Source organism: Falco punctatus, assembly GCF_963210335.1.
Source record: "Falco punctatus genome assembly, chromosome: 6".
In the NCBI taxonomy this organism is placed as follows: Eukaryota; Metazoa; Chordata; class Aves; order Falconiformes; family Falconidae; genus Falco; species Falco punctatus.
The window spans coordinates 76,740,859-76,768,512 of record NC_137585.1 but is presented as its reverse complement, the minus strand read 5'-3'; the positions used below and the strand labels follow the sequence as shown (position 1 = coordinate 76,768,512).

The 27,654-nt window shown below is 43.6% G+C and overlaps 2 protein-coding genes across 11 annotated transcripts in view; one reads left to right on the top strand and one right to left on the bottom strand.

Annotated features, from left to right (window-relative positions):
- SRPK2 (SRSF protein kinase 2) overlaps positions 1 to 21,221 on the top strand; it is a 148,134-nt gene extending 126,913 nt beyond the window's left edge. For 3 of the 7 annotated variants that reach the window (XM_080391955.1, XM_080391958.1, XM_080391957.1), the window contains 5 exons: positions 1,459 to 1,559; positions 1,660 to 1,767; positions 11,767 to 11,836; positions 13,073 to 13,165; positions 19,563 to 21,221. In XM_080391955.1, the coding sequence (XP_080248081.1) occupies positions 1,459 to 1,559; positions 1,660 to 1,767; positions 11,767 to 11,836; positions 13,073 to 13,165; positions 19,563 to 19,747 (557 nt within the window). In that variant the 3' untranslated portion in view covers positions 19,748 to 21,221. Of the gene's footprint in view, positions 1 to 1,458; positions 1,560 to 1,659; positions 1,768 to 11,766; positions 11,837 to 12,544; positions 12,638 to 13,072; positions 13,166 to 19,562 lie in introns of all 7 variants that reach the window. The other 4 variants (XM_080391960.1, XM_080391961.1, XM_080391956.1 and 1 more) reach the window with 2 other exon arrangements.
- Positions 21,222 to 23,078: 1,857 nt separating this feature from the next.
- KMT2E (lysine methyltransferase 2E (inactive)) overlaps positions 23,079 to 27,654 on the bottom strand; it is a 62,291-nt gene continuing 57,715 nt past the window's right edge. For 3 of the 4 annotated variants that reach the window (XM_080391907.1, XM_080391906.1, XM_080391909.1), the window contains 4 exons: positions 26,684 to 26,772; positions 26,475 to 26,582; positions 26,225 to 26,316; positions 23,079 to 25,364 (listed from right to left, as the gene is read on the bottom strand). In XM_080391907.1, the coding sequence (XP_080248033.1) occupies positions 23,850 to 25,364; positions 26,225 to 26,316; positions 26,475 to 26,582; positions 26,684 to 26,772 (1,804 nt within the window). In that variant the 3' untranslated portion in view covers positions 23,079 to 23,849. The remainder of the gene's footprint in view (positions 25,365 to 26,224; positions 26,317 to 26,474; positions 26,583 to 26,683; positions 26,773 to 27,654) is intronic. The other variant, XM_080391908.1, reaches the window with a different exon arrangement.

Below are 27,654 nucleotides of genomic sequence, written 5' to 3'. Positions count from 1 at the left end.
TCTTCATACCACATTATTTACTTCAGTCCTTCACCTTCAACAAATGTGTGGGAAGGATTTATCTAGCACTATCTTTCTTTTTTATTACCTTTTTGCCAGGGCTACTGAATTGAGAAAGGTCCTGTTATTTCTTGAATAATGCATGTGACGGTGTTTCTAAAAAAATTCAACTGTACGATGCAGCACACTCATAAGGGAAGACGTTAATATTCCTGTCTTCTAAATGCTGGATTGCAACCTTACTGTCTCAGTGTATTTTACTGAATTGGTGCTTTTTTTAAGCTGGAGTCTTGGACTCTGTTCCAGCTTTTTTAGAGGACTGTTGTGTTGAGATCACTGTCCCTTCTGTCTTCTGCTGTTCAGTCTTGTCTTATCTTTCCTTCTCTCCCTGGTGGATCCTGCCACTTTCTTTTCTGGTTGGCCCATATTTCAGTGCCCTGATGGTCCATTCAGGCTTGCTGTCCCAGCAGCTGAAGATCCTCATCTGATATTAGTCACTCTGAACTCACCATTAGACATCCTGTATTTTTTCTCCTTGTTCCATGCCTGGTGTATTTTCCTCTGCCAATTCTTACTTCAGTTTAACAGATCATTGTATCCCACTGGAGTCCCAGGTGCCTTTTGGATCTAGTAAGTCATTCACCAGTTTCCAATTTAGTCTTTCTAGCTTTAGGGCAAGGAAACTGAAATCAATCCTCTACTGCTATATGATCTGTGATAACCTGGTTTTATCTTCCATGTTCAAGTCAATCTTCTTTCTTTCCAGTGCAGTTTAGGAGCTAGCAGGTGGTATGTCAAAACAAATAAAAGTGGCAATCTTTCACTGTCATATGTTAGGGTCATCAGTGTCCCAAGAGCCTCTAAAGATTGCAGGATTAATTAGTTCTGCCCTTTTAATCTGAATCATGCTCAATGCAAGTAGGACCTTCAGAGAACTTTGGTTCAATGCTGAATTATTTGTGAAATCAGTGACAGTCCCCTAGTCTCCCAAATTAGCCGTGGTTTTGTGAGTTGTCTTCCCTTTGGGACAGATTTTTTTTAAAAAAGGTAAATTATTTACCTTAGCCAAAAGTGGAAGTGCAGGATTTATTTTCTCAACCAAACTGTTCCAATAACTTATCTTTCATGTGGATTTCTTGGGAGTCTTGAGTTTTAACATTTTCTGTCTGTTATTGGAAATACATGCGCTGTTTCTGCTTACAAGGTCCTCTGGATATTCTAATAATAGTAATTCGGCAGTTAAAGAATGCAAAAATTTGCACTTGAAATGTGTAAGGATATTTATACATCAAGGTAAGAAATCCTATTTATGTTGTTCTAATTTCTTGTAACATTCAGCAAACTATTTTGATGCCTTTAATGTATTACAGAACTGGATGAAATGTCAAGGCAAAACTGCTTAGAGATATTGAATAGGGTGCTCAAAATACTAACTGTTCTGCATTTTGCTTGTGTTAGCAAAAACTCGTGCTGCTGACTTACTGGTAAATCCACTGGACCCAAGAAATGCAGATAAAATTAGAGTTAAAATTGCTGACCTGGGGAATGCCTGCTGGGTGGTAAGTATAACTACATCATTTTAGCTGTTTAGCCTTCACTATTTAGAATAGGCCTTTTAATTAATTTTTTTTTGCATTAATGTGGTTCTTTCTATTTTAGCATAAACACTTCACAGAAGACATCCAGACAAGACAATATAGATCCATAGAGGTTTTAATAGGAGCAGGTTACAGTACACCTGCTGATATCTGGAGTACAGCATGTATGGTAAGAACAATACAATGTGTATTTTACAAGAATAAATCTCCTAAAACCAGTTGTTTATTTAGTGAGGAAACCTGGCAAGGATGGTTCTGACATTTTCACACAAATACATTATCGTAAATTACGTCATACCAGATAGCTGCTGCTGATTTTCCCCCTTTATTTCAGTTTCTGTTTCTGTTTCAAGCATTTGTAATCAAAAGGAATTATTTTGTAGGGCATTTCTAGTTTTCATTTGATGCATTTTAAACTTTTAGTTAAAAACATTCACGTTTGGAGGGAAATACTTATGTATTTTAAATGAAAAAAATCTAACTGCAGTAGTACAACTGCATGTTTCCTTCCCATCTTAGAATCTATGCGACTGTTTTCTGTGTTTCCATTCCTTTTTCTTGCATAAAGTAGCAGATAGTGAAATAACTTAAAATTCTTGCCAAGTGCAGAGAAAACGTTCATCAAGTTAGGCTTGCAAATCACAGCTTTACATTCTAAACTTTGAAAATAATTTAGTTTATTAGTAAAATATGTAGTAACATTCTGCAGAATCCGTTTTTAAGACAGTAAAACTGAAATTACAGATTTTTAAAAAAACCTTTAAAGAATAGAAAAAGTAAAAACTTAATCATTCAACTGTTTGGTTTGTAGTATCTATTTGAGGACAAATAAGCTATATGCATCTTCTCATTAAAGATAGTTTTGGAAATACATTTAGAAATATCTTTGTCTATTTTGAAAGTGAAAACTTATTCAAATCTTTATATTTTACAAATACATGTCTGAAAAGAGTAAGTGTGTGAGGAGGAGGAGAAGACTCAAATACTAGACACAGTTTGCAGGCGTGGGTGATGAGAAGAATTGCAGAGCTCAGAGGGAGAGGAGGAGGATTGAAAGGAACATAAAATCCTACAGATATTATAAGCTCAACAAGCCATGTGTTGGAAGTAACTAACCCATAAGTAAAACTGCAAGTATATTTTCTCTGGAGTTTAATACTAGCTTTTACTTGGTACACAGAAAAGAACATCCATTTCCAAATTTACTTTTCCATTTTGGAGCAAAATGTAGAATTTTTCTATTGCATTGAAAACAAAGCAGAGAAAATATTCCACAGTTTTGATCCTTAATTCTTTGAATGATTCTTCTGTTAACTAACTACAAAATTATTATAGAGGCTTTTTGTTCCTTTCGCTTGATACTTGGTAAACCTCAGTTGAACTTTGATACCTTCTTATGATATTGAATACCCTAGAGTTACCTTTCTTTACAGTTGTACCTATCCCCTGCTGATTTTATAGGGTCTTGTAGCTAAAGCCACATAAAAAAGGCTGAAGTCTATCTAGGATTGTGTTTAAAGAAAGCGGGGTACTTCACAGCAATATCACACCTCGGGAATATTGTCTTACAATACACAGGATTGTTCAGCCCCTTACAATTTACAGTTTTTCCATGTTATATAAGTGCTTTCTTCATGTGAGTCCTTTCTCAGACTCAAGGGGAAAAAAAAAGCCTAAAGCATTTCTCCCGCTAGGGGTATCATAAAGTATCATAAGATCGGATTCACAATTATTTATGAAATTTCAGTATCTTAATGCAAAATCTGTACTTTTGCTTTTTCGTTATGTAAGCTTTAAAGATAGTAAAGCATTTGAAGCAGAAATACTGGAATTATGTCTTCTGCCACAGACCTTTGGGTTTTTGCCCTTAAAAATGCAGTAGAAATTTTATAATCTTACAGCACTGATATACAATTGTTGAATTCAGTTGTTGTCATTGTATAGTCATGTAAAAAGTGGGGTTCGGTCTCTGAAGCTCACTCCAAAAATTTGTTGTTTCAAACCCCCTCGGGATCTGCTTTCATCCTGTGTGGTTGAGAAAACAGGTCAAAGCACTGTGAGTGCTGATCCTGTATCAGAGGGAAAACAGCTCTGAGGTAGGGATTGACTTGAAGACATGAGCAGCTTTTTCTGCAGAGGACTTCTAAGAGAGATTAATGGCCAGGGAGGCATTCCTGGTGTGGAACTGCAAACTCCCAATTAACTTATTTAGGCTGTCTTCAAAAATTATGATTTGATTCTCTCCAATCCCTAACACAGCCAAGAACGGTGAAGTACCAAAGTGTCTTAATGCCGTTGTAGTCCCACTGGCTTTGTCAAGTCTGGAGTCCTTGTGGTACCTAGATGTGCTTCAGAAAATGCATTTCTGAGTTATCTTGCTCTTGGTTTGTATGTAATTTTACTTTATATTTATAGTATCTATTTTTATATAAATTATATATTTAATAATGACTTTATTCCATAACCTTTACTGTTACTTGTGTTTTCAAAAGGACTGTCTGCTAGAGCAGGAGCTGTTGTTTATTTTCAGCCAAAATAAAGCTCAGATACCCTGTTAGCCATGTTGTCCCAGACTCTTAAAGGAGTGCAAGGAGACTTCTTTGTTGTGTTGCTTTGCTTGTACAAGTTCAAAGTCATTAAGGACGTTTTTGGAAGCAGTGCTATGCGAAACGAGTGCTCCAGCAGTATTGCCATGACTTCCTTCTTCGCGAGTTTCTGTCCTTCCATACTTCACCCAGTGTGACAGTGGGCACACGTGACGTAGTGTCCTACCAGCTGACTCTGTATTGGTTGCATATGGTATTTCTAATGTCCTCCTTTTTTAAATTTTTTTTTGTTTTGAAAAAGTTTGTCAGTTATGGGGTAGCTGTATGTCATTATGTGACCTAAGTCTGAGGCTGTGTCCAGGTTAGGTAAGCAATTGTTCTGATTGTCTCCACCTGTCAGAAATACCGTGTTTGTGAATGGGTAAGCAGGGTGCCACGTGGCTTTGCATTGGGAGCCACGTTACAGTACTGCAGATGCTGTCCTTCATTGTGATTATGATTTTGACCTTGGATGAGCTTCCTTTCCTCCGTTTCTCTACTGAGTGTTGATTCACATATTGCAAAAATGTGTGCCTAATACGAATGATATGTATTAATGTGAATGCAGAGTCTAGTAAGGTAGTATCAAAGCAAAGATGAGATGTTGTGCTTTCAAAACCCTTGCACACAACTGAATCACCAAGTTATTTCTCTGAACCTACACTGAAAGAGGGTTCAAAATATTTTGACCTCATTTGGATGGAATTGTGTGCAAATACATCTTACAGATCCGTGTGTACCCACAAGCTTCAGAATGGAGATTTCTGACCAGTACTCTCACAGAGACTTACCCAGGTGTGCTCTTCACTCTTCCATCTGTGTAGCTCTCGCTGACAGAAGACCTGCTGGTTCAGAGTTGTGGTCAGGTTCTTCATCTCAGTGGGCATTGTTTAAGTTTCACAACACAGCTGCTGAAAGGGCTGGCTCAAAAGTAGTGCAGAACACTCTGCGTGCTAGTAAACAAGCACGCGTGTCGTGTCTGTGTGGAGTGTGCTCCTCGCCTGGGCTCTATTAATATGGCTTTGGCTTCATCCTCCGTGGTTTTGATGCAGCTTCCAGGAAAGAAATCCTGGTTTATTTGTATGGGAGTAGCCATTCTGATGAGGATTACTTGTGCTGGAAGCGTACATGAATAGACTCACGTAAGGACTCTACCCAAATAGCAAAAGAGGGAGAAATAACTCGGTGATAATGACCTTACAGTTCTGTTTCTTTTGGTGTTAGGTCAGTGAATTAGTAGCGTTGCAAGCCAGCAGCCTGCGAGCTAAATGTTCTAGGTTTTGATGATCTGGCAGGGCCCAGTTCTTGTGCCCGCTAACTTCTTTGAATCAGACTTAAAGGATGAGGGTGAATATCCTCAGGCAAGCACCAGTCCTGTGCGCAGGTGATCTGAGTCTCAGAGTCTTTAAGAAAAAGAAGAAAAAAAAAGAAGGCAGGGGAGAAAAGAGGATGATACAGATCTTTGGAGGCTTGTAATCAGTGTGTGTGTGGTGTGCTGTGAGCCTAATGAAAGAAGTGGGATGCCAGTGGCTCTTCCGGAGTGTGATACAGTTTGCTTGTTTGCTTGGTCTGCGCTCAGCAAAGAATGTAACAAAGTGAAACTTCAGGTTTTTTCCCCCAGCTTTGGTGACCTTCCTCTGAGTGCTGCACAGTGCCCTTTCTTTTTCTTTTAACAGTGTGGCCTATTTAAGTGGGTTACTCAGTTTTTGTCATGGAAGGCTAGACGCTGGGAATGTCTCTCCACATTTATTAAATTCTAGAAAATTCTAAGTTCCCCTGCTGTGCTAAACCCTATTTTAGTTCTGCCAACAGGGAGGTGCATCTCTCATTTTCACTCAAAAAAGGGAACAGATTTGGAGCCAACAGTGCCTTTGACAGGCTTGAAACCAGCCTTGATCATTTAATTTTATCAGGCTGAATTTCCACATTTGCAGTATTGAGAGGGCTGCTTTCTGTGGAGCAGAAACTGAACAGGCACTGCATGCTTTAGGATTTCCTAAATCTCAAAAATGATGGAACACAGCACTCCACTGCTGCTGCCAAGAAATCCTGGCAAGATAAGGGAGTTAGTACTGGCAGAGGGCATCCCTTTGTATTGCTCCTGGATATGACTGCAAGCACCATAATTCCACTGCTTTTCCTTGTTTATGCTCTTTGGATTGGAAACCGGAAAAACACCTGAAATGATGAGTCTCATCATCTGAGTTTTGTTGTTCATTATGTACAGTCTTGTTTGAGCTGCAGGGAGATGACTGTGTCATGAGCTAGGACATTAACAAGACTATTTTTTCAACACTTATCTGAGGTGGCTTTTGTGGTGAGTTGTGATTCCTGAGATAGCTTCTTTTTATAATAAGAACTAGCAAGTAGATCATAGCTGTAGATCAGCAGGAGGTCAAAGAAGGCAAAAATTGTACTTGGTGGTTTTACCTACCCAAAGAGAATACAAACGACGAAAGAAAATACTGCTGGGGTGAAAGTGAAAGTGGCCAGGCAAACAGCTTTGAAAATTAGGGAGATGCTGCTACAAGACAAGCGAGCTTACAGCACTGTTTTTTATTATGAGATTTCTGTGCTTGTGAGAGAACTTGGAGGGACAGAATGAAGAATGAGCAGAATATAGTAACTTACGATGTCAAAATTAAACCTACATGTAAGTGCTTGTAGTTCAGCCCCCAGTTTACTACTTTGCGTGATGTCCTGTAATGTGGGGTGGAGAGGTAACTGTCCTTAACCACTCTTCCTGTGTTTAAGCGGGGGGAAAAATGATCGTGTCTCCATGGGATCATGAGTATCATCATGTTAGTATGTGTGAGTGGCACATACCAAAGGTGTGATGACAAGCCTCAGTCTGCACAGAAGCAGTATTTTTAGGAAAAATGGAAAATCAGAAATCTGCTTGAGAGAAAAGAAGTTGTTGAAGTCAGTATGCACATATTTTTCAGTAGGCAGATTCAGTGGAAAATGCTGTATTAATCACTGTACACCCTTTTTGAAGGTGGTGGGTGGACAGCCCGAAGCATTCAAAAGAAAATAATTTTCAAAAGAAACTGACTTTCCAAAGCAACAACTCGGCATGTGCGCGATTCCAAGACTGGAGTACAGCAAATAATAGAAACCTGTTTCTTTTTCAAGCATCCCATGCATGTCGCTGTTGTGTATAACTGGCCTTTCTCACCATGCAGTAACCATGCAAAATGTCCTTTTATTTTCTTCCCATTGCCTGGCCTAGGAAGATGTCCATGGGAGAACAGACTTGTCAGTTGGTATGCATATCTCAAAAAGCTTTTCCCTCTTCGTTCCATGCTCCCACTTACCTGTGGAACAGCGTTCTTAAAACTAAGCCTATTTTTGAAACGGTTACAATCTTCTCATTCACAGCTCTTCATTTCAGCTGGGGCGGAGAAACTCTGGGCAAGAGCCAGATCTCATCTGTCAAAATAATAATTCTGGCCTATAGCTTTTCCTTTTTCGGCTGGGGTTTCATAAGAGGAATTCAGGGAGGCTGATGCAGTCCAAGTGAATTGTTCTTCCAGTCCTCTCCCAGACAGCTTTCCCTAGGCGTGCATCCATTTTCAGTCACCAGATTGAGTACACAGCTGTCACACGGTGAAAATGTAGCTATTTCCAATTGTGTGATTAGACACGGATCCACAGTATATGGTAGCGATGCCAACAGTTCAGTGTTGTGGTAGGTTCATATACAATTGTGTGGCAGAAAAGGAATCGTAGCCTCTCCAGAGCCTACAAAAGCGACAGTGTGACCATGTATGTGAAAGGGTCTCCATCTGCAGATGGAGAAAAACAGTCTAGACTGTTTTTCTGCGATAACCCTAGGAGAGTGATAGGTAGCAATTGCCAGTACAGTCAGTAAGGATGGATGATTGCCTTGCGCTTTTGTGCCATATGTTGTGTGCTGTATCTCATTTGTTACCTCCATATAATAATTGAAATGCTGATTTCTGTTGAGGTAAATGTCAACGTTAAGTAAAAAAGATCATAGTATTTCAAAGTTGGAAGTTTCTGTCAAGAAACTAGTTTTTATAAATGAATACTTTCAAAGGGAAATCGGGTAAGTAAGTGTGGTTAATCTGTGTTTGTATTTGCATCAAAGAAATAATAGGCAAATTTAAGTTGAAAGAGATCACTACTAGTCTGCCTCCTGCTTGAACCAAGGTTAATGTCAAGGTTAGATGAGGTTCCTCAGAGCCTCATCCAGCTGAGCAATCCATCTGTCAGGATGGCATTTCCGCAGCCTTTCTGAGCAGCCTGCCCCAATGATCAGCCCATCTCACTGAAGGATTTTTTTCTTCTTGTCTGGTTGGAATTTCCCATCTCGCTTTGTGTCTGTTGGCTTTTCATTGAGAAGAGTGTATCGTGGTCTTCTCTGTTACGGCCTTTCAGACAGTGGAGTGCAGCAATTACATCCCTCCTTCTTCTCCCCTTCTCCAACCTGAACAAACATGGCCCCACCAGCCTCTTCTCCTGCATCCTCTGCCCAGCCCCCTAATCTCTTAGAAGTCCTTCCTGGTCTGTCGCCACTTTGGCAGGGTCTCTCACATACTGGTGGCCCCAAACTGGTTCACTGAGGGGAAGGAGAAGTCGCGTCCCACCGAGGGCTGGTAACATGCTTGTTACATACAGCCCGGTACGTGTTTGTCCTCCGTTGCCACAAGAGTGCACTGCTGGCCTGTGTTCACCTTGCTGTCCATCAAGGGTCTCCACCTCCTGATTTTATCACGGGGCGACTTAGGAATTGGAGCAGTTTTACAGTTGTGCCTACAGTTGGGTGCGAGGTGTCAGTAAGCGCTGAAGAGTGCTCGGGGAATCCAGAGCAGCCGTGCATTGCCAGAAGCGTAGCTCGGAGTGCGGGCAGCAGCGTGCTCTTCTTTCGGTGGCACTGACTCATTAACAGGACTGCGCGCACTTTCTGGTCTTTCTGGCACTTCGGGCCTTTGGACATCAGCCTAAAGAGCAGAAGAATGCCAATTGATACAATCCAGAGGTGTCATTGTCCTTATGGCTATGTATGTGCTTATTAATGCATTTTTAACGCTGATTCTTTTAAATTATGGTAAAAACCTAGCTCGAGAATTTATTCTTTTTTACGAGACCCGATTGATTTCATTTACCTTGTGCTATGTAGCCAATCCATCCTGTAAATATCTAGAAACCTATTAGTAGGTTGCTACAGATGAACCTGTGAGACGTTGTCCTGCATGAATGCGAAGAAGCATTATTGCAGATATTTATTGCAGCACCCAAAAAGCGAGGCTGTCTCTGGGCTGTCCATGTGTGCATCCGAGTCAGAAGATTTTTTTTCATTCTTGGTGCAGAGACCTGTAAAGAGAATCAGGAAATGGAGTGTCTGAGATGCTGTGGCTCCAGCCCGCTGGGCATGGAGTCAAAGCTACAGAAAAAGGAAGAAAGAAGCAGTATCATCATTTTGAAAAGCTGTAGTTTCTCTTGAGCAAAAAGGTGGTGCAAGTATCCCAAATCTGTTAGCGTTTGCAGCTCTTACTATATACAAACTGATCTGATATTCAGTGTATCATAGTGGTATGCCTACTTCTTGTGGTTCTCTATGAACAGTTTTGACCGTTTTTCCAACTTAATCTTTGTAGTCCCACAGAGACCTGTCAAGCTATTAATACTTCATTTCTTGGGACAGAAGCTGTATTCTTCTGGAGTCTACCTTTGTGGCTAAATTCAACCACGTTTCCATTGTTCTCCAGGAACCTGTGTTAATTACAGCAGTGAGTTTCTCAGTGTCCTCAGAAATCGGCCCCATCAGCATGGTCCAGCTCTTCCAGCGAATATATTGCCGTGAGATACAGAGGGGACTCTTGGGGCTTCTCAGTCTTATCTCAAGAGAATAACAATATTCTCCACGTTGTGTTAGAGACCTCTACCAGTGATCTCTTCTCGCTACTCTAAAAATTTCTTTGGTCCAAATACCTGGTAATTTATTAAAGTCCTTCATATATATTTTTTTTTTCCTTAAGCTGTAAAATGAAAACTTGATCCAAGAGTAGAGTAAGAAAAAGAATGGATGACTTCTTACCAGTGATGGTGACTTTAGAAGCTAAAGGTCCACTCATAGGATCAGTGTCAACAAGGGGCATTCTTGCTTTCTTGGCTGCGGTGTGTGATGGCAATGAATTATTTTGGCTGTAGCCCACTTGGATGGCACTGCAGTTCACAGCTTGAAAAAGCCAAGTGCCCATAAATAGTCTAAATTTGCAGGTGATTTAACAACTCCAGACTACAAATTGGAACAGAAGCATGTATATTTTTAGGAGACAAATATTTTGTAGTAAATGTTCTAACAGAGTGAAATCCCATCCCAGAAATGTGCCAGGAAGTTCTGCCTGATTTTTGGAATGATTTTCTGGATCAGATCTTTTCCCTGGTTTTGGAGATGGAAAATAGTTTGAGTAAACCACCTGGAAAGAATTAGATTCCTGTGGTTTCTTGGGTAATTGGTGATCCAGAACAGAAAGAGAAGAGTTTAACAAATTAGGCTAGGTGAATCCGTGATTGTGCACAAGTATGGGCTGTCATAGTTTTTTCAGTGCTTTGTGACATTTAATATGCATTACACCCGTGAAGAGAAACTCAGTTTTGTCCTGACCTAACATAGGGGTTAGCATCCCGTCGAAGCGTTGCAGTGTCCCGAAAGAATCAGTCATCATGGTGTGTGCTCTGGATTCCTTCATCGGTGTCAGTCTCACTATTTTACCCCGTGATTGCAGTATTTACTTTGATGACTTCTGATTCAACAAAAATACTTTTTAAAAAAAACTTTCCAGATTTAGAGTCATCAAGGAACCTTACCCTGTTTTCTAATTTCAAGTGATTAATTGTAGTTATAAATGGGTTTTTTTTCTGATTCTTTTTTTATTTCTGATTCTGATATTTTTTTTTATTTCGGTCCCCACCGTGCAAGCTGATGGATAATTAGCCTTCAGTTAGAAATGTAGCTGTTTTTCATATATTTAGAAATACCTCTCTCTCAGCTTCATTAACTTACACATATTTAACACGATCAACAAGACAGCACATTGGTAGGTAAAACACGTTTCATATCAGCTTACACCGGTGCCCCCTTCACACCTCCGTGCAGCCGATCGGTGCGGAATCGCTTCCTCTGCTGCCAGGTGCTGTTCGCTGTCTCCTGGGACGTGCTCCTTGGTCAGCTGGTGGAGCTCCAGGGCTTGCCGGGGAAGGGACTGCAGTTCCACACTCCTTGTCCGTCTCCTTTGTTCATCCTGGTTGAGTAGGTGGGGACGCTTGGGGTTCGGGTGTGCTGCCTGTGTCCAAACCTCCAGCCTCTGGTAGTGACGGGGGGCGCTCGGGGCTGAACGGGGGCTCTTTCCTGAGCCTGGGCTCGTGCTGTCGCTGCACTGCGGGAATGACGGTCCCCAGGTAAGTGGCCTGTCCTCAGTCTCAGATCCACTTGTAGCCCTTGAACTTCGAATGTTAATTCCCTCTTGGTTCTCAGATAGTTGTGACGTTTTGCTGACATCTTAAGATTAAAAATTACCTCTGAAATACCCATAAATATGTCTGTTATATTATAGGCTTTTGAGCTTGCGACTGGAGATTATTTGTTTGAACCACACTCTGGTGAAGACTATTCCAGGGATGAAGGTATGAATCTTTTGAGCTGTTGTACGAGTTTGTACATATTTTCACACTCCTCTTAAATTTCCAGTGAGCTTAGAGTGGAGTTAAGTTTTGTATTTGAGTGAACTGTTCATACACATGGTTTTCAGAATATAAATGTGATTTTTTTCTTTTTAGTTTTAAGTTCCATCACTAGCAGTGGGTGGGCAAAAACTGCCTTCTGCAGATACTCATCTACTTAACAACTACCTGAAGGAATTAAACTGCCCTTCTTGTAAGATTGCATATGTGTGGAAACCTGATTGAGAATAACAACATTTTAGTTTAGAAAAGAAACGACAAATCTGAAGTTTATAGTATTTTCTCTTTATAAGAGTGACACTGGAATAATGTCTACGTTGTGTATTTTTATTTGAATTAGGCAAATACTAATTTTTTTAAAAAATCAGAATTAACTCCTGCTTCCATCTGTATACCTGTCCATTTTCATGCTTGTTTGCTTGTAAATGCTCTTTGCAGTGGTAATGTGGGCATCATTCATTGTTCCTAAATGCTACTAATGATGCCAGAGCTCTGCTGATCCTGGAAGCCTCTGCATGGATTTGCTGCAAACATTGTTGATTTGAAACTATTTCTGATTTTTTACTAATTCCAGTTTCTTTCCTCTTCTTTTTTATCCCATCCTTTCCCTGCCCCTTCCACTCCCGTATCCTTTTTTTCTCTCCCTCATAGACCACATAGCACACATCATAGAGCTGCTAGGCAATATCCCAAGGCACTTTGCTCTATCTGGAAAATATTCTCGGGAATTCTTCAATCGCAGAGGTAGTACCTCTTCTTTTTGAAAGGTGCCGTGATGCAGACAGAAGTGGAATTGCTGTTGCTGGTTGTAGATGTCCCACTGAGGAACATTTCCTGAAATCACGCAACAAAAATTTCTTTTTGAAAAACAAAACATGCAGGAATCTGTGACAAAATTTTATAATTTTTTTTTTTTTTAGCTAGAAGTTCTGGAAATATTGGTACATTTTAAATTACATAGCAAAACTTGTTTGTAGCAGCTGATACTCAAATGTTGTTTTCAGAAGGAAGTTTTGCTGAAAGCATCTTTCCAAATTAGCCACTGAACAGTGTGCACGTATCTTTTTTACCAGGATCAATCTATTTCTGTCTGTACCGGGCCAGTGTTAGTGTGTGCATGCAATGTACTGATTAAACTGTTGTATGTTTCTGTTTTGCTGGCAATGTTCTCCAATGCAGACCACATAGCATTGATCATTGAACTGCTGGGAAAAATCCCTCGAAAATACGCTATGTTGGGGAAATATTCCAAGGAGTTTTTCACCAAAAAAGGTAACGGTATTTATGCAACACTAATTTAAAGCATAGCACTATCCAAAAGGAGAATATGTTCATTTATGGGTACTGAAGAAATATATCCGTTTAAATGGAGAGCGCGTATTAAAGAAGAATTTTGGTGTAGACTTGGCTTTCTGAGAAAAGCCATTATTTGCAGTATTCATTTCAATATTACATTTAAAATTCATTTTGGGATGTACTCAACAAAGTGTGGATGATAACAAATGTCTGTGTGAAGTTGTTGTCCAGTGTTCATGTAAATGTACGGAATCAAGCGATGCATAGCTTGCAATGCGATGGAAAATCACCTGTCAGCTACTTTTGCTCGTGCATAGTGGTCCAGCATATGCCACTGACAAGGCTTAACCAAGGTGGGAAGGGGATATTGCCCAGGGGGCAACAGGCAGGCAGCTGCATGTAGTCAGTCGTCATGCGCTCGGAACTTCCCTGAAGGGACAGCGTGCAGAAAAGATCGCTGTGTGACAAGAGTGGTGGAGAAAGCTGCTCTGCTGTGCTCTGTGCTGTCGCACTTCAAACGCTTCGAATTGCTGTAATGCCTCAGTGCCACAGCCGTAGGTGATGACTTAGCTTGTTTGGCGTTGTACAGAAGTGCAGCCCCTCTAAAATTGTCAATTGATACAAGAAAGTAATTAATCTGAACAAATGTGCTGGGCCTTGCAGTTCTTTTACAATTTTGTACTTTGTCTTTGTTCAGGCTGCCCTTTAAGACAGGTTTTTGACACGTGAGGGAGCGTGGTGATGCTTCAAGAGTCTTTTGGCCCCTCAATATATTGAGACAACACTGTGTTGTGTGGAGGGACGTGGTATCTCAGGAGCATCCCGTTATGTGGTGGGGGAACTGCGGGGGCTGTTGGCTGCAGCTGATGAGCACACTTTCTTGCTGAAAAGTGCTGTGGCTTCTTTTTTGCCCGTGCCTGAGCGTGCAGCTCGTCGGCAGCGCTGGTGCCAGCCAGCTGCGTTGGGCACGTGTGGTGCCGGGGCAGCAGTGGCAGCAGCACTGTGCTCTGAGAGGCTGGGACCATGGGGCAGGATACAGTCCAGTGATTCATTCCTCCCTTGCTGAGAGCGGGCTGGTGTGTGCGTGGGTATTCCTGGTACAGCAGGGACCTCTGCATGTCTTCATCGCCTTAAGGAGGATGTAATGGCATTAAACGGTGTGAAGAAGGGCAGCAGTGGTGATCAAGGGGATGGTGCAACTGCCATTTGGGGGAGTCTAGAATACCTGTGGCTTTTTGCGTGGACGGGAGAATGTTGCCGGAGGAATAATAAAGGTTTACAAAATCAGGAAGTTAGTGGATAAGCTGAAGACGGCTGCAGTTTTCCAGCACCTGCCACGTGAGGGCTGGGAGACATCCAGTGAAAGTTGCAGGGGGTGGCTTGAAAATAATCCCTTCCCTGGGCAGCGGCGAGCTTCAGGAGCCCGCTGCCACAGGGCTCGCAGAGAGCGGCCTTAGCAGCAGCCTGGAAAGAGACTCATGTCGACCGAGATGAACAAGCTCAGGGCTGAGAGGTCCACACTGTATAAAGCAGTAAAAGAGGTGGGCAGGGGGCAGCCTCTGGCACCCCCCGCCATAGGAATTGCAGCTGCTGGAGCGTGGGCAGGGCCTTCAGGAAGGCTCCTTGCCCACCCTCCCTGCCTCTGCCCGCGGCCCCCGTCAGAGGCAGGTACTGAATTGGAAAGACCACCCAGCCTGACCCCCCTTAAAGCATATCTCACGTTCCCACTTTTCACTTTACACCAGGTGGGTTGGTATTTTTTAATGATGTCGTAGAACCTTAAAATGACCTAACAGTTACACAATAACCACAGTGTCTGCGGCGCACAGAAGAGGGTAGTTTGTAAAATTCCCATGAAGTGAAGAGTTCCACGTGCTTCCATGAGACCTTCCGCTGCTAAGTGCCGCCGTTGTCCTGTAGGGCCTGTACGTCACTGACATTGCTCAGAGGCGGCGTCTCCCTTGGCTCTGGGTGGGATTTAAGCACTTTGAAAGACTTGGTTCAGCTGCCACACAAAATGTAAACGCAAGTTTGCTGTGGAAGCTTAAGTAGACTGGATCCCATCTGTTCTGCTCAAACCAGAAAATCTCAGATGCGGGATGAAGGCGTAATAGCCCAAGCTGCATTTTCAGATCATACCAGTTATTCTGCTGTTACAAGTCAGGAAAACTGAAACGCTTTGTGGAGGGAAAATGGAGGTGGTGGGTTTCCTGCTCGCTTGAGATTTTTTTCATAGAATTGGGCACCAGATATCCATTTCTTTTTTCCTGGCCACCTCAGTACTGCCAGCCTCTCTGGTGCCCACGGGAGGGTTCTGTGTTTGATGGGCTGGCAGGGAACGATACAATTCATAAGTTGGCCAGCAAGCATTTCGTACTCATCTGCTTGTGACCTGAGCACTTGAGATCAGAAGCCATGCAGTACAGGCCTGGGGCTTTTGCAAAAATTTCATGCTGTGGTGTAGAAGTGGGCTTAGAAATGTAACTGGTAGGCTCCTGTTCTGAAAACATGAGCCTTGGGTGAAAATTGAGGAATTACAGTTTCGGTGTTGCTCCTGTCCCTAAGCAAGTTCAACCTCAGAGACAAACTTGAAATATTTGAGTTGCCACTGAAGTCATAGGCACAAAAGGAACTAACGAGTTTACAGGATTAAGTCCCTTCTTCTCAGTAAAATAGGAGGGTGCATTTAAAAAAGGAAAAGCATTTATAAGTTACTGCTTAGTCACTATAACACAAATGCTCACATACTTTTTATAGGGTCTCATCCTGACTGAGCCGCGTAATAACTCCAGTGAGTCCTTTTTTCCAGTGCCTTCATGAAAGCTGTTTTGTCTGTAGAAATGATTAATATGTTTTGGCACTAAAACTTTAAAACGCTTTTATGTTTGCTAGGCTGTGGACCCTTTTATTTTTCTTCTGGTATTTCCTAGCCCTGTTTCCTTGTGGCCTAAACCTGTGTGAGATGCCGGCTAGGTGCTGGCTTTGCCCATTGGAAGTTGTACCAAGGAAAAACACTGCTGCTTACTTACCATCCTGGAAGAAAGGAGAGGGCTCTCCTCCACTTCCCTCTCTTCCACCTACTGTTCTGTGGGGCCTCACCAGCAGTTCCTGTATTAGTTCTGGGGAGCGTGTCTTCTAAACACGTACTAGCAGATGATATCCCCCCTGCTGCTTCCCCAGTCCTTCATGCCATCCTTTTCTTACTGTTCAGTAATCCATATCCCTCTTGTGTGGGGACACAGCTTTGTCTTTGACAAATTCCATAGTCTAACTCTGTTTCTTTGTACTGCAGTCATCAAAGAAAGCTTTAAAATAGCATCTTCCCCTCCCCCCCGGCCCTTCAGAAATTTCTTTAATAATTTGTCTGACTTAACATTCCATTTTTCAGAAGGTCTGTCGCTGCCTCCGCTTTGGCCACAGGGGTTTTACAGTTCTGACAACTCTGTTGTCCTCTCAGGGTATTTCCTGGGTGCTTCACTATCAAACATCTAAATAAAGAGCTTCTGTTAGGAATCTTTCACTTACTGTTACAGTTTTAGCATTTCTTTGAAAGTCCATGTGAATGGCCCGAGTGGTGTCAGGCTGGTGGGCCTTGTGCTTGTCATGTGGCACGTGGTGGCACTCGGGATGTTCTGCGCCATAACCTTCCTGGCGCTGAGGTCAGGCTGGCAGGCCTGTGGTTCCCTGGATCCTCCTTCCTGCCCCTCCTGTAGATGGGTGTCACACTGGCTAACCTCCAGTCTGCTGGGACCTCCCCAGTTAGCTGGGACTGCTGGTAAATGATGGAGAGCAGCTTGGCGAGCCCCTCCCCCAGCTCCCTCAGTGCCCTCGTGTAGATCCTGTTCAGCCCCATAGACTTGTGTGTGTCCAAGTGGAGCAGCAGGTCACTGACCAAGTTCCTTCCTGTCCTGGGCTGCGGGGACTTCATTCTGCTCCTCGTCATCCCTGTCTTCCAGCTCAGGGGGCTGAGTAACCTGAAGGTAACTGGTCTTGGTATTAAACTGAGGCAAAGCAGCATTAGGTACCTCAGCCTTTTCCTTGTCCGTTGTGGCAATGTTCTCCCCTGCGTCCAATAAGGATGCAGGTTATCCTTGGCCCTCTGTTTGTTTCTAATGTATTTGTAAAAACATTTTTAGTTATCTTTTATGGCAGCGGCCAGCCTGAGTTCCAGCTGGGCTTTTGCCTCTCTAATCTTCACCCTGCATAACCTCGTGACATCCTTGTAGTCCTCCGGGGCTGCCTGCCCCTTCTTCCAAAGGTGGTAAACTCTTTTTCCCCCGAGTTCCACCCACAGCTCTCTGTTCAGCCAGATCTTCCTCACCAACTCGTCTTTTGGCACATAGGGATGGCCTGATCCTGCACCTTTGAGGCTTCCTTCCTGAAGAATGTCCAGCCTGCCTGGACCCCGTGGCCCTTCAGGGCTGCCTCCCACAGGACTCTGTCAACCAGGATCCTAAACAGGCCAAAGCTGGCCCTCTGCAATTCCATGCTAGCTGTTCTGCTGACACCCCTCCTTACTTCTCCCAGAGCCAAACCCTCTGTCATACCATGTTCGCTATGCCCCGGGTATCTTCCGACCACACATCGCCCACCAGCCCTTCCCCGTTTGCTGACAGCAGGCCCAGTGGGGCATCTCCCCGGGCTGGCTCGCTGACCAGCTGTGGCAGGCAGTTCTCTTCCGCGTACTCCAGGAACCTCCATGGCCGTTTCCCACCCGCTGTGCTGTGTTTCCAGCAGGCGTACGGTAGGTTGGAGTCCCCCATGAGAACGAGGGCTAGTGACACGCGCCCGGAGCACAGCCTTTTTGTGTTTGACTCGAGGGTACTGATGGGACATGCCTGTACTGTAAATGTACGGACACAGACCGGCAGGAATCACTTCTGCTTTCATTCTTCTCGACCTCGGCACCCCTCCCACCCTGTGAGACGGGAAGAGGGCAGTGGGCGAGCTGTAGGAAGCACATTTTGACTTTCTATTACCAGCAGGTCTCTTTTTCTCTTGTGAGTGATTGACCATATGCACACTTGCTTTTTGGGGATCTTTATGATAGCACCCAGGGAGCTTCTTTTTCCAAGTGTTGCGCCTTGCCTAGAACCTTCTGCTATGGCCCGAGGCAGCAGAATTGTGTCCTGCTGGCCCTGTGGTGATTTTAATCTGTGGCGTTCAGATGCTCCCCCTCTCAGGGTCAGTCTGAAGACATGGGTTTTTTCTCCTGCTTTGGAACTTTTGCAACTTTTTGGAACTTACAGGGATGTGTAGAAACTCAGACCTGCAAGCTGATGTCTGATGGCATTTTATGGGCAGTAGATTACAGCCAGGGACAACAATTACGTTGCCAAACCACTGGGCTTAAAAATAGTATGGCTCGTGTTCCCCCATACTGGACGGTGCAGCGTGCTTGTGAGGCTGTGGGTGTTGGGCGAGAGCCGTCACACTGCAGCAGTTCAGGGGACACGCAGACTCACCACTGTCAGGGGTCTCTGAAGTGATTTTTGTAGCATCACATAGAGACCACCTGGCTCTGACATATGCCTGGGAAGAAGGGAGATGGCGGGGGAGGAGGCAGGAGAGTCTTTCTTCCCCATCGCTGGATGACCCGTGGATAAACCTGGATAATATTGCTGGTTTGAATGGCAGAAGGGTTCTCGCCTCCTTCATTTGTTTTGGTCTGAATCACATTGCCAGGGTGGCCAGATGCCCTCACTTGATGGAACTCAAGTGCTGCAGCTGCTGCCACCGCTTGTGCCGGTGGTTGGTTGAAGGAGACATAGCCAAAGCGGGCGCTTCCTTCTGCGGAGGGCTTCAGACCCAGCTTCTTGGGGGTGTTTGTCTGAGGGATGGAGCAGAATCTCCCAAGTGCCAAACCTCTGTGCTGGCCTTGGTTTGGAAGGGATGGCTGCCCGGCTGCATTGCCTGCAGCTGCCACGCAGCGAGGCAGTGGCCTCTCGGTGGTTGCCGAGACCTCCAGCTTAGGGCTGCAGCAGTGTGCGTGAAGTTTGGGTTTGTTGGCTGCTTAAGAAGGGCAGGCCTGCCGTGTTTTTTTGTCTACGGCCTGAGCGTGTGTGTGCATGAGAGCCTGTGTGTGCGGGAGACAGCATGAAGCCAAAAGGAAGCATCAGAAATGATGTGTACAGTGGAGTCCAGGTGTAACGTACGGTTTGCTGTAGGACTGATTTCTTGGTTTTGACGTCGGCCATCCTCGTCTCCTCTGAGGACCTCGAGCAAGCTTGCCGTGTGCTGCCCTTCCTCAATAATGATTCTCAGCCTGGTCAAGGTGCTGTGAAGGCAGAGTGGGAGAAAAACGGAACAGGGATTAGTCGCTACTAGGGCTAACGAGGTCCTTTTCTAATGCCACTACTATTTCTGTTTGCAGGAGAACTGCGACACATTACCAAGCTGAAACCTTGGAGTCTTTTTGATGTGCTTGTGGAGAAGTATGGTTGGCCTCACGAAGATGCTGCACAGTTTACAGATTTCCTGATTCCCATGCTAGAGATGGTCCCAGAGAAACGTGCTTCAGCTGGAGAATGCCTTAGGCATCCGTGGCTGAATTCTTAGCAGAGTCTCCCAGCTGTAAAAAAAGCCAGCAACCACTTTCCAATGCATTGGACCTAAATGGTGACTGTCACAAATTCTTTAGCAGGATCACACGTGAGCTGGCTTCAATCCTCAGACCTTTATTTTGCTTGAGGTACTGTTTGACATTTTGCTTTTTGTGCACTGTGTTCTTGGGGAAGGGTAGTCTTTTTGTCTTCAGCTAGTAGTTTACTCACCCACTTTCTTCAGAAAACACTTAACGTGTCTTTAAGCATTGTTTCTTGTGTTGTGTGGCATTCAGATGTCAGATTTTTGAACAAAGGAAACTTCCCCCCCAATGTGTTTTGGCAAGTTTTGTAACTATTTATGAAAAAAAAAAATATTTTAGCTGATGCATATTATATAATTTACGAGTGTAAGAAATTTATCAAGTCAGAACTGAGTTACGGCGAGGAATTGTACAATTTTATCTTCTGGCAAAGGGACGTCATTCTTGTATTATAGTGTATGTAAATGCACCCTGTAAATGTTTATTTCCATTTAAATATGGGACTGGGGACTCAATTTCAGAGTAAAGCGACTAAGTTTTAGAGAGCTTTATAGCAAACCAATTGCATGTAGTGGACTTTAAACTGCTTTAAGGAATTGTGTAAACTTTCTATTCTGTAGCAGTTCCCGTTCATTGGATTTTAAAAAAAGTGGCTCTGGTTTACAGGATTTCATTCCCCAAACGGCACTTTAAAGGAAGGCTAGACTTCTTTCTAATAAAGTATGCATTATCATTTAGCACTCCCTTTTAGAATTTTTGCCTATTTTAAGTGCTTTTAAGAAAAGAAAAATAGCAATTTCCCTTACAATGTGATAGTGAAGACATGGTACCATATGGTGTTGCCTTTTTGTAAGCACTGTAAGTTGTACTATACCTTAAGAAAAAAGAAAATTAAAAGTAGAGCATGAGAACCATTCTCTGTGTAGAATTCCTGATCTTTTATAATAAAAGTGTGTGCTTGGCATCAGTTAAGGAAGGATATAGCTGCAGCTATTTACAGTGCAGTGGGTAAAATAATCCAAGAAACGAGATCATGCTCATTCCATTCATAGCTTTACATGTTTCTAAAACAAATTGCACTAGCTTTCTTCTTTCCCATCATTAGACATACGACTACCCGTTGTAAGATGCACGCAACAATTACTTGTTTCCTAGGAAAAAAAAAAAAAAGCAAGCTGCATAGGCTGAAGCTTATAGGCAATACAGATTTTAGAATGTACAGTACGGAGGTGTGTTTTGGCCTCTTAGAAGTCAGTGGGATGAATGTAAGCTTACTTCTGATCTTCATGTAACTATGGTGCCACTTTTTTCTTGACTTTTGTCCATATGAAATTTATTCACATGCCTTTGCAATAACTAGATTGTGAGAAGATAGCCCCATGCTGTAACAATAACCAGTTGTTTGAGGTGCTTGCAGTTGTCTAATTAAAGTGGTTTGTTTTTTCAGACATTGTGCTGGTCATTGGAATCTTTGGTAGCCATGGCAACAACGGGGCCGAGTTGTAGTGATGGGGGCGGGGGGGCTGCCTTAGCTCGGCCCAAGAGAAAAACGGCTTTTGTGTTAATTCATAAAATACGTCACCTGGTGTAAACCAGAGCGTCCTGAAGGGTAGTATGGCCCCAGGGGCGGTATGTAAGCGGGTGCTAGGTGAGACGTGACCAACCCCAAAGGAAGTATTTCATACAAGGTGTGTAACTACTGCGGACAAGCCGGTGATTACCCCGTCCCCGGTAGGCTGGTGCAGCCGCACTTCCACAAAGAAACTGCAAGGCCACCCCAGCGTGACACACACGCAACGGTCGGGAGGAACTGGTCCACGTGCCGAGGCCCCGCCAGCAGCTGGGTTTCAGGACCGCGTGCCTTCACCCTCCACACCCTGAGCACTTCACACTGGAACCGCTTTTAATGGCTGCAAGGAAGACACGGGTTGAGGACAATGCCACAATGGACTCCAGAGCTAGAGGTAAATGTTACGTTCATCTTCACACCTGGCCTAGCCACCAGTAGTGCTTAGTTGCTGCAACTAATTGGAAGCCTGTTCTTGAATACATAGAAAATCCTAGTGCTTGCATCTAGTGCAGTTCAAATGCGAGCCAGGCAAGGCGAGTAACTGCAGCACCTCTGCCCTTCGCCTGGCCATGGCAATACAAGGGATCTGGGACCTCGCGTGGTACCAGTCCTGTTCCACAACCCCACCCATCAGCTGCTCATGCTGCTGTAAGACCTCACGCCCCGTACAGTGCGTATTTTACACTTTCTTGTATTTGAGACTATTACTGACATGCTTCATGGAGGAACGGAAGGGGGCAGGGGGCAGGACAACCAGATTTGAATGTTGGGCTACAGCGGGCGATGCAGTTTTGTCAAAATCGGTGCCTGAGCAGTCAGGGTGGGGTGGGTTGTTCTGCTGCGGTCAATGGCCTAATCCTGTTCTGCTTCATGCTAGTACAGAACAGGGTACTCCATGCAACGCCTGTTTTGCATAGACAGCGGTTGCTCAGCGAAGTATTTGTACTGTACTATTTTTACTAACTACTTTTTTGAATAATGGGAGGCAAATCAGAATTTAAAGCAGCCCCTGCCCATTTTTTTTTTCCCCTATGTTAAAAAGAATTACCACCTTTTTCCAGCGTGTAGGAACGGCCACTTCCCATCCAGTTTCAGGTTTTCTTTGGTTCCGAGGTGGAGCCACTGAGCAGAGTTTGGTTATGACAGCGGTCACTGCCAAGACGTGAGGACACTGTCACCCACCAGTTACGGAATAACTCTGCACCTGATAAGTAAGTGCAACAGCACCGTATCAGATACTGCTCTTCAGCAGCAGGAATACACCACTCCCTTTAGAAGTACACTGCTATATAGTTGGTAATGTTCCATACCCTGTTGCAGCACCGCTCACTCAGCTCTCCGCAGTCTGCACTAACAGGAGGGGCTGAAGATCCACCAGAGGAGGCAAAGAGAAGGTGCTGCAGCGCCTGTAACCAAGGGCAGAGCGACATGTCTAGTACGGCTTTAGTGCACAACAGTGCTGGTATACGAACAGCGCTACCCACTGTTTAACCTACTGGTAAAGCGACACCAGACCCTGCTGTGCTTAAGAGTGATTTTTCCTCACCTCTACATTCCGGAGGTGAAATAACCCCCCCTCCTCCAGCCAGTTCCACATCTGTCCACGCTACAGAAATAAAGCACAGCTGGAAACTGCAGGGAAGTGAACAGCCTCACAGAGAGGGGCCAGGCTGTGTGTATTACACACTTGAGGCCACTTCCCTGAAGACATACCACCCTTTTAGGACAAGCAGTTAAAACTGACATAATCGTGATTTATTAACATGAATTAAAATGCCCAACCAGTGCTGCAATGTGACAGTATATTAAAAAAAATTAAAGATCATATACTGTACTACTTTCACAAAGATCACACTTTTTTTTTTTGCAAAAGAGACTTATTATATACAATACTATATCAAATGAAAGAAGCTTTAAGCAATTGTACAAGCAAAAAGAAATACAGTATTTACAGCACTCATCGGAGACATTAGAAACAGTCTATACATTAAATTACAATTCCTGCAAATAACTGATGAAACAAAAAGCCATGTCCACACCAAAACTATAAAAATTTGTATTGCATTGTTTTCTATCTCTATGCACACGAAGAACTGTTGACAGAAGAAAATGGGGGGAAAAAAATTGTTAGTGCCATCACTTAGCCTGTGTACTTATTTAATTACATATGTATAAAAGTAATATAGAAAACATTCACTAAATGAATTTAACTGCAACAATAAAATTTTAAAGATTATGCAGCATCAAACCTACTGCCAGAAAAAACAGCTGGAATGTCCACTTACAAAATAAAAAGAAATACCTAATACTGGCTTAACAGCACATTTTCAGGAATTTTAAAAAGCAAAAAATGGAAAGAATACAATGAAAGAGCACTGGTGTTTTGCTTTTATACAAAGTATCATGTACAAGCTTTAAAAAGTACCTTGAATAGGTACATACGAAATATACACAGGTTATATTACAGAACATTTTAAAAATGTTTAGAATTAAAGGGATCTGTTCTAATGCCACCCTGAACCATGGTAATTGTTCTGAAAAGTGGGCGGCACCTGTGCTCTGTGAATGGGGATCTGTCCAGGCACAGGGGACGCCTGCTGCTGCCCTTGCACTCCGTGGGGAAGGGTTACGGAGCCAGGGTGAGGGCAGAACCCCGAAGCAGTGGGTGTTGCAATACTGTTTGGTCCTTGAGGTTGGAGGTGAGGACCCTGACCGGGGAGTGGACAATGAGGTCCTGTTCCAGCAGGCTGATGTTGAGGTCCAGGTCCTAATGTTGTGTGATGTGGGGCTTGTGAGGAATAAGAGGACACGCTCGCGTGAGCAGCTGAAGGAAAATGGGGGGGTCCTTGATGAGATGGGTGGTGTAACCCTTGTGCTGATGCTGGGTGATGCCCCGAGCCTATAACAGTGGAGGGAGGTGGTGGAGGAGGGGGAGGTGCAGAGTTTACAACATGCTGGTGTTGTGCTTGCAAACCTTGGTGTCCCGCTGAAGGATGGGGAGGTTGGTGGTGGGGGAGAGGACCTGGTGGCGGAGGCGGCGGTGGCAAATGGTGACCAGCAGCCTGAGAATGAATGTGCGATCCAGGCGCTACTGCCATGGCATGAACTGGACCGACGACGTGTGCTACGGAGTGCTGCTGATGGGTACTTTGCTGCTGTACAAGGTGAGGGCCTGGAGCAGGTGGTGGCGGAGGAGGAGGTGGAGCGGCAGACGCTGATGCCTGGTGATGAATACTGGGGTTCTGAGAAGGCAAAAAATGCCCTGCCGTTACGTGGTGTCCCGGCACCGTCTGCTGACCCGCAGTGCCAGGAAGTGCTTGATTTGGTCCAGATGAAAAGACAGTCTGTTGGGGGATGCTGCCCTTCAGCTGACTGTAACTCTGAAAGTTTCCAGAGGGCTGCTGGCTTTGATAGTACGTAGAAGAAGGGGGTGGGGGGGGCGGGGGAGGTGGTGCATTGCTGTTCAAATTTTGTTGGTTAAACTGGCTGTAAGAAGCTGAAGATTGTCCTGAAGTTGTCTGAGTAAACAGGGGTCCGCTAGGCTGCTGCTGATTGCCAGGCGGAAGGGTTGCTGCCGCCGGATAGAAGTTGCGGTGTGTTTCCCTCTGGGGCGTTCCAACTTGAGGTGACTGTGGATGATGAGGTCTGTATGGAGATCCCAGCTGCTGTGAGTGAGGCTTTGGTGAAAGATAACCATGCTGCACGGGCGTGTGGGGCGTAGAGGACTTGGGAGGATTTTCGACGTGAGGTGAAGGGGGGCAATGCAGCTTCAAAGGTGCAGAAGGCAACTTCTGTGAATGTGAAAGTTGCTCAGCAGAACTGCGCAGGTGTGATTGAGATGGATGGTTTTTTGAAAGTGCTTGGACGTTGTTTGTCAGCTGTTTTTGTTGCAGCTCGGATTTTGGATGATTCGCACATTCGGCCTCGGGTGCATTAGCTGCAGTTTCCCAGTGCGAATCCGGTTTTGTGGGTGTTTTCCCAAGTGACTGCGTTGAAACTACAGGACTCGGTGAAGAGGGCTGAAATGACGAGAAAGTCAGTCAGTGCAAAACATTCCGAATATTCAACTACACCCGTGTTAGAATGAAAAGAACTTCCTAGAATATTCTTTCCCTCTGACCGTGAAAAGAAGTGTTGAGGCACAGTAACAATAGAAAGCTTGAACTTAGCAAGACACCATTTTTAGCAAGGATAGATCAATCATTGGTCAAAGACTAGCAAGCGTATTTTAAAATAGTAACAGAAATACGACCCATCAGGTCAAAGTCAGAATCTGTTATTCATCAAAGTTTTAGATTTCTGAGTCTGTGAGAAAGAATTCCAGACGAGACCATTTACAAAAATAACGCCATTTTTAGAGTGATTTAACATCTTAAAACTGGCATAGCACAAGCAGGTAAGACTAACTGTTACAACCTGAATTACTTCATTTAATACCGTACAGGCAGCTACTCAACATCTTTCTTCCTATCAGTACCTCTACCCTGACGGGGCAAGGGCAAACTCCTGTTAAGCTATGAAGTACATAAAGCCTGTTACTGCTGTCAGTTCTGACTGCCAGTTCTTCACCATTCACCCTGCAGAGCTGTGGTGACACTGAATCCACCGATACAATCTCTTCCACGTCTACAGAACGCAAGATCATCTATGAATGCTTACGCAGAAACCAACTTCTTAGCATGTATGGAGTACCACAAATATTCTTACCGATGTTCACCTATGTTAGGTTACCGCACAGACAGACGAACATGCGTGTATGTAACCTCAGTAGTAAATCATGAGGTTAACTTTAAGATAGAGACGTACATACATACTCATATGCATATTATACAACAGATGTCTGCGCAAACACACGCGCGCCTGCATACGCTGTGCATACCTTGCTTGCTTTTGATGGACTCTTACACGTCCTTTGCGAAGTATCTGGGGACGGACATTCAGAAGTAGGCTCTGGATTTTCCGAATCAGGTTCTACAGACATAAAGCAGAGACAAATATCAAAGTGGGAAAATCAAGTCTTTCACAAAGATCGTCAAGCACTTTATATTTGACTTTAAAAGAGCTACTGATGTTATTGTAAGAGACTATTCAGTATGTCAAGTGTCACACAAGGTCATCTGCTTACTGACCTTTCATAAATTCAGGGAAAGAAGGGACCTTAAGCTGCAACTGGGAAATGAGATTTGAATGAGATGAAGGTGGAGACGGTAAACATGGGCTACAAGGTGATTCTCCCCCTACAGATGAAGCAGACCCAAACACAGTATTAGAATGATTACTGACTACCACAGGGTAACTGGTTAGATTCATCTACCTTCAACATGACAAATGAACTCACCACTGTCTTTGTCTTTCCTGTGATCACTGAGAAGTAAAGCCCTCTGATAACTTCGTTCTCTCACTTGCTCCACAGAGGTTGATGCAGTCCTAGAAGAGACAAGCGTAATTTAAAATTTAAGAGAATGTACTTCCACAGACCAAATTTAGGACAATGTATATGCAAATACTGGGTCAGAGAAAATGTAGTGTTACCTGGCTCTTACATGCAGTCAACTAGTTGTACATAACTGGGATTTATTAAGTAATTTGTATCTATTTTCTCCCAATTTTAAATATACTGATTTCCTGCCACCTTGTTACATTAAAAGAACTCACATTTCCTCTTAATAGGGAAACAACATCTGTAAATCTCTGGGGTTTGGGTTATTTTTTCTCCTTCTCTGACCCACGAAAAGTGAAAAACTACATTTAAAAAAAATAAAAGTTGCAGGTACTACTTCATATTCTCTATTTGTAGAAAACTGTCTTCTTCCAAAGCTGGAAATGTGGGGTTTTTTTGTTTTGTTGTAGTTTAAGAAACTGCTCTTTAATAGTGGATCTGTAATTATAAATACTTCACAACTCCAAATATACTCCTTTTATGCTTCTACTAACTTGCCAGATAGTGTGTAAGAAATTAAGAGTCGTATCTGCTTTCTGTAGTCAATTACGTCTAACAACCAGATCAAGAACACCATAAACAACAGCACTCTGTAAATCTCTTCTTTTTCTTTCAGACAAAACCATACAGCATTACTTTACAATACTGTTGTACTGAAATTTTGGTGCTGCTGTCTACAGGATTACTCCAAAAACTTGCTGATAAACTCTTCCCCGTTTAGCCTGTTCCCACATTCTTTGCTTACAATACAATACACTAGCTTCTGTACAGTGAACTTTCAGCCCCTTTTCAGTGAAACTTTGAAGATTCCACTTACATTCTCTCTACAACTGGCTCTACAAAATCCTTCCATTCTGGAACAGCTGGAG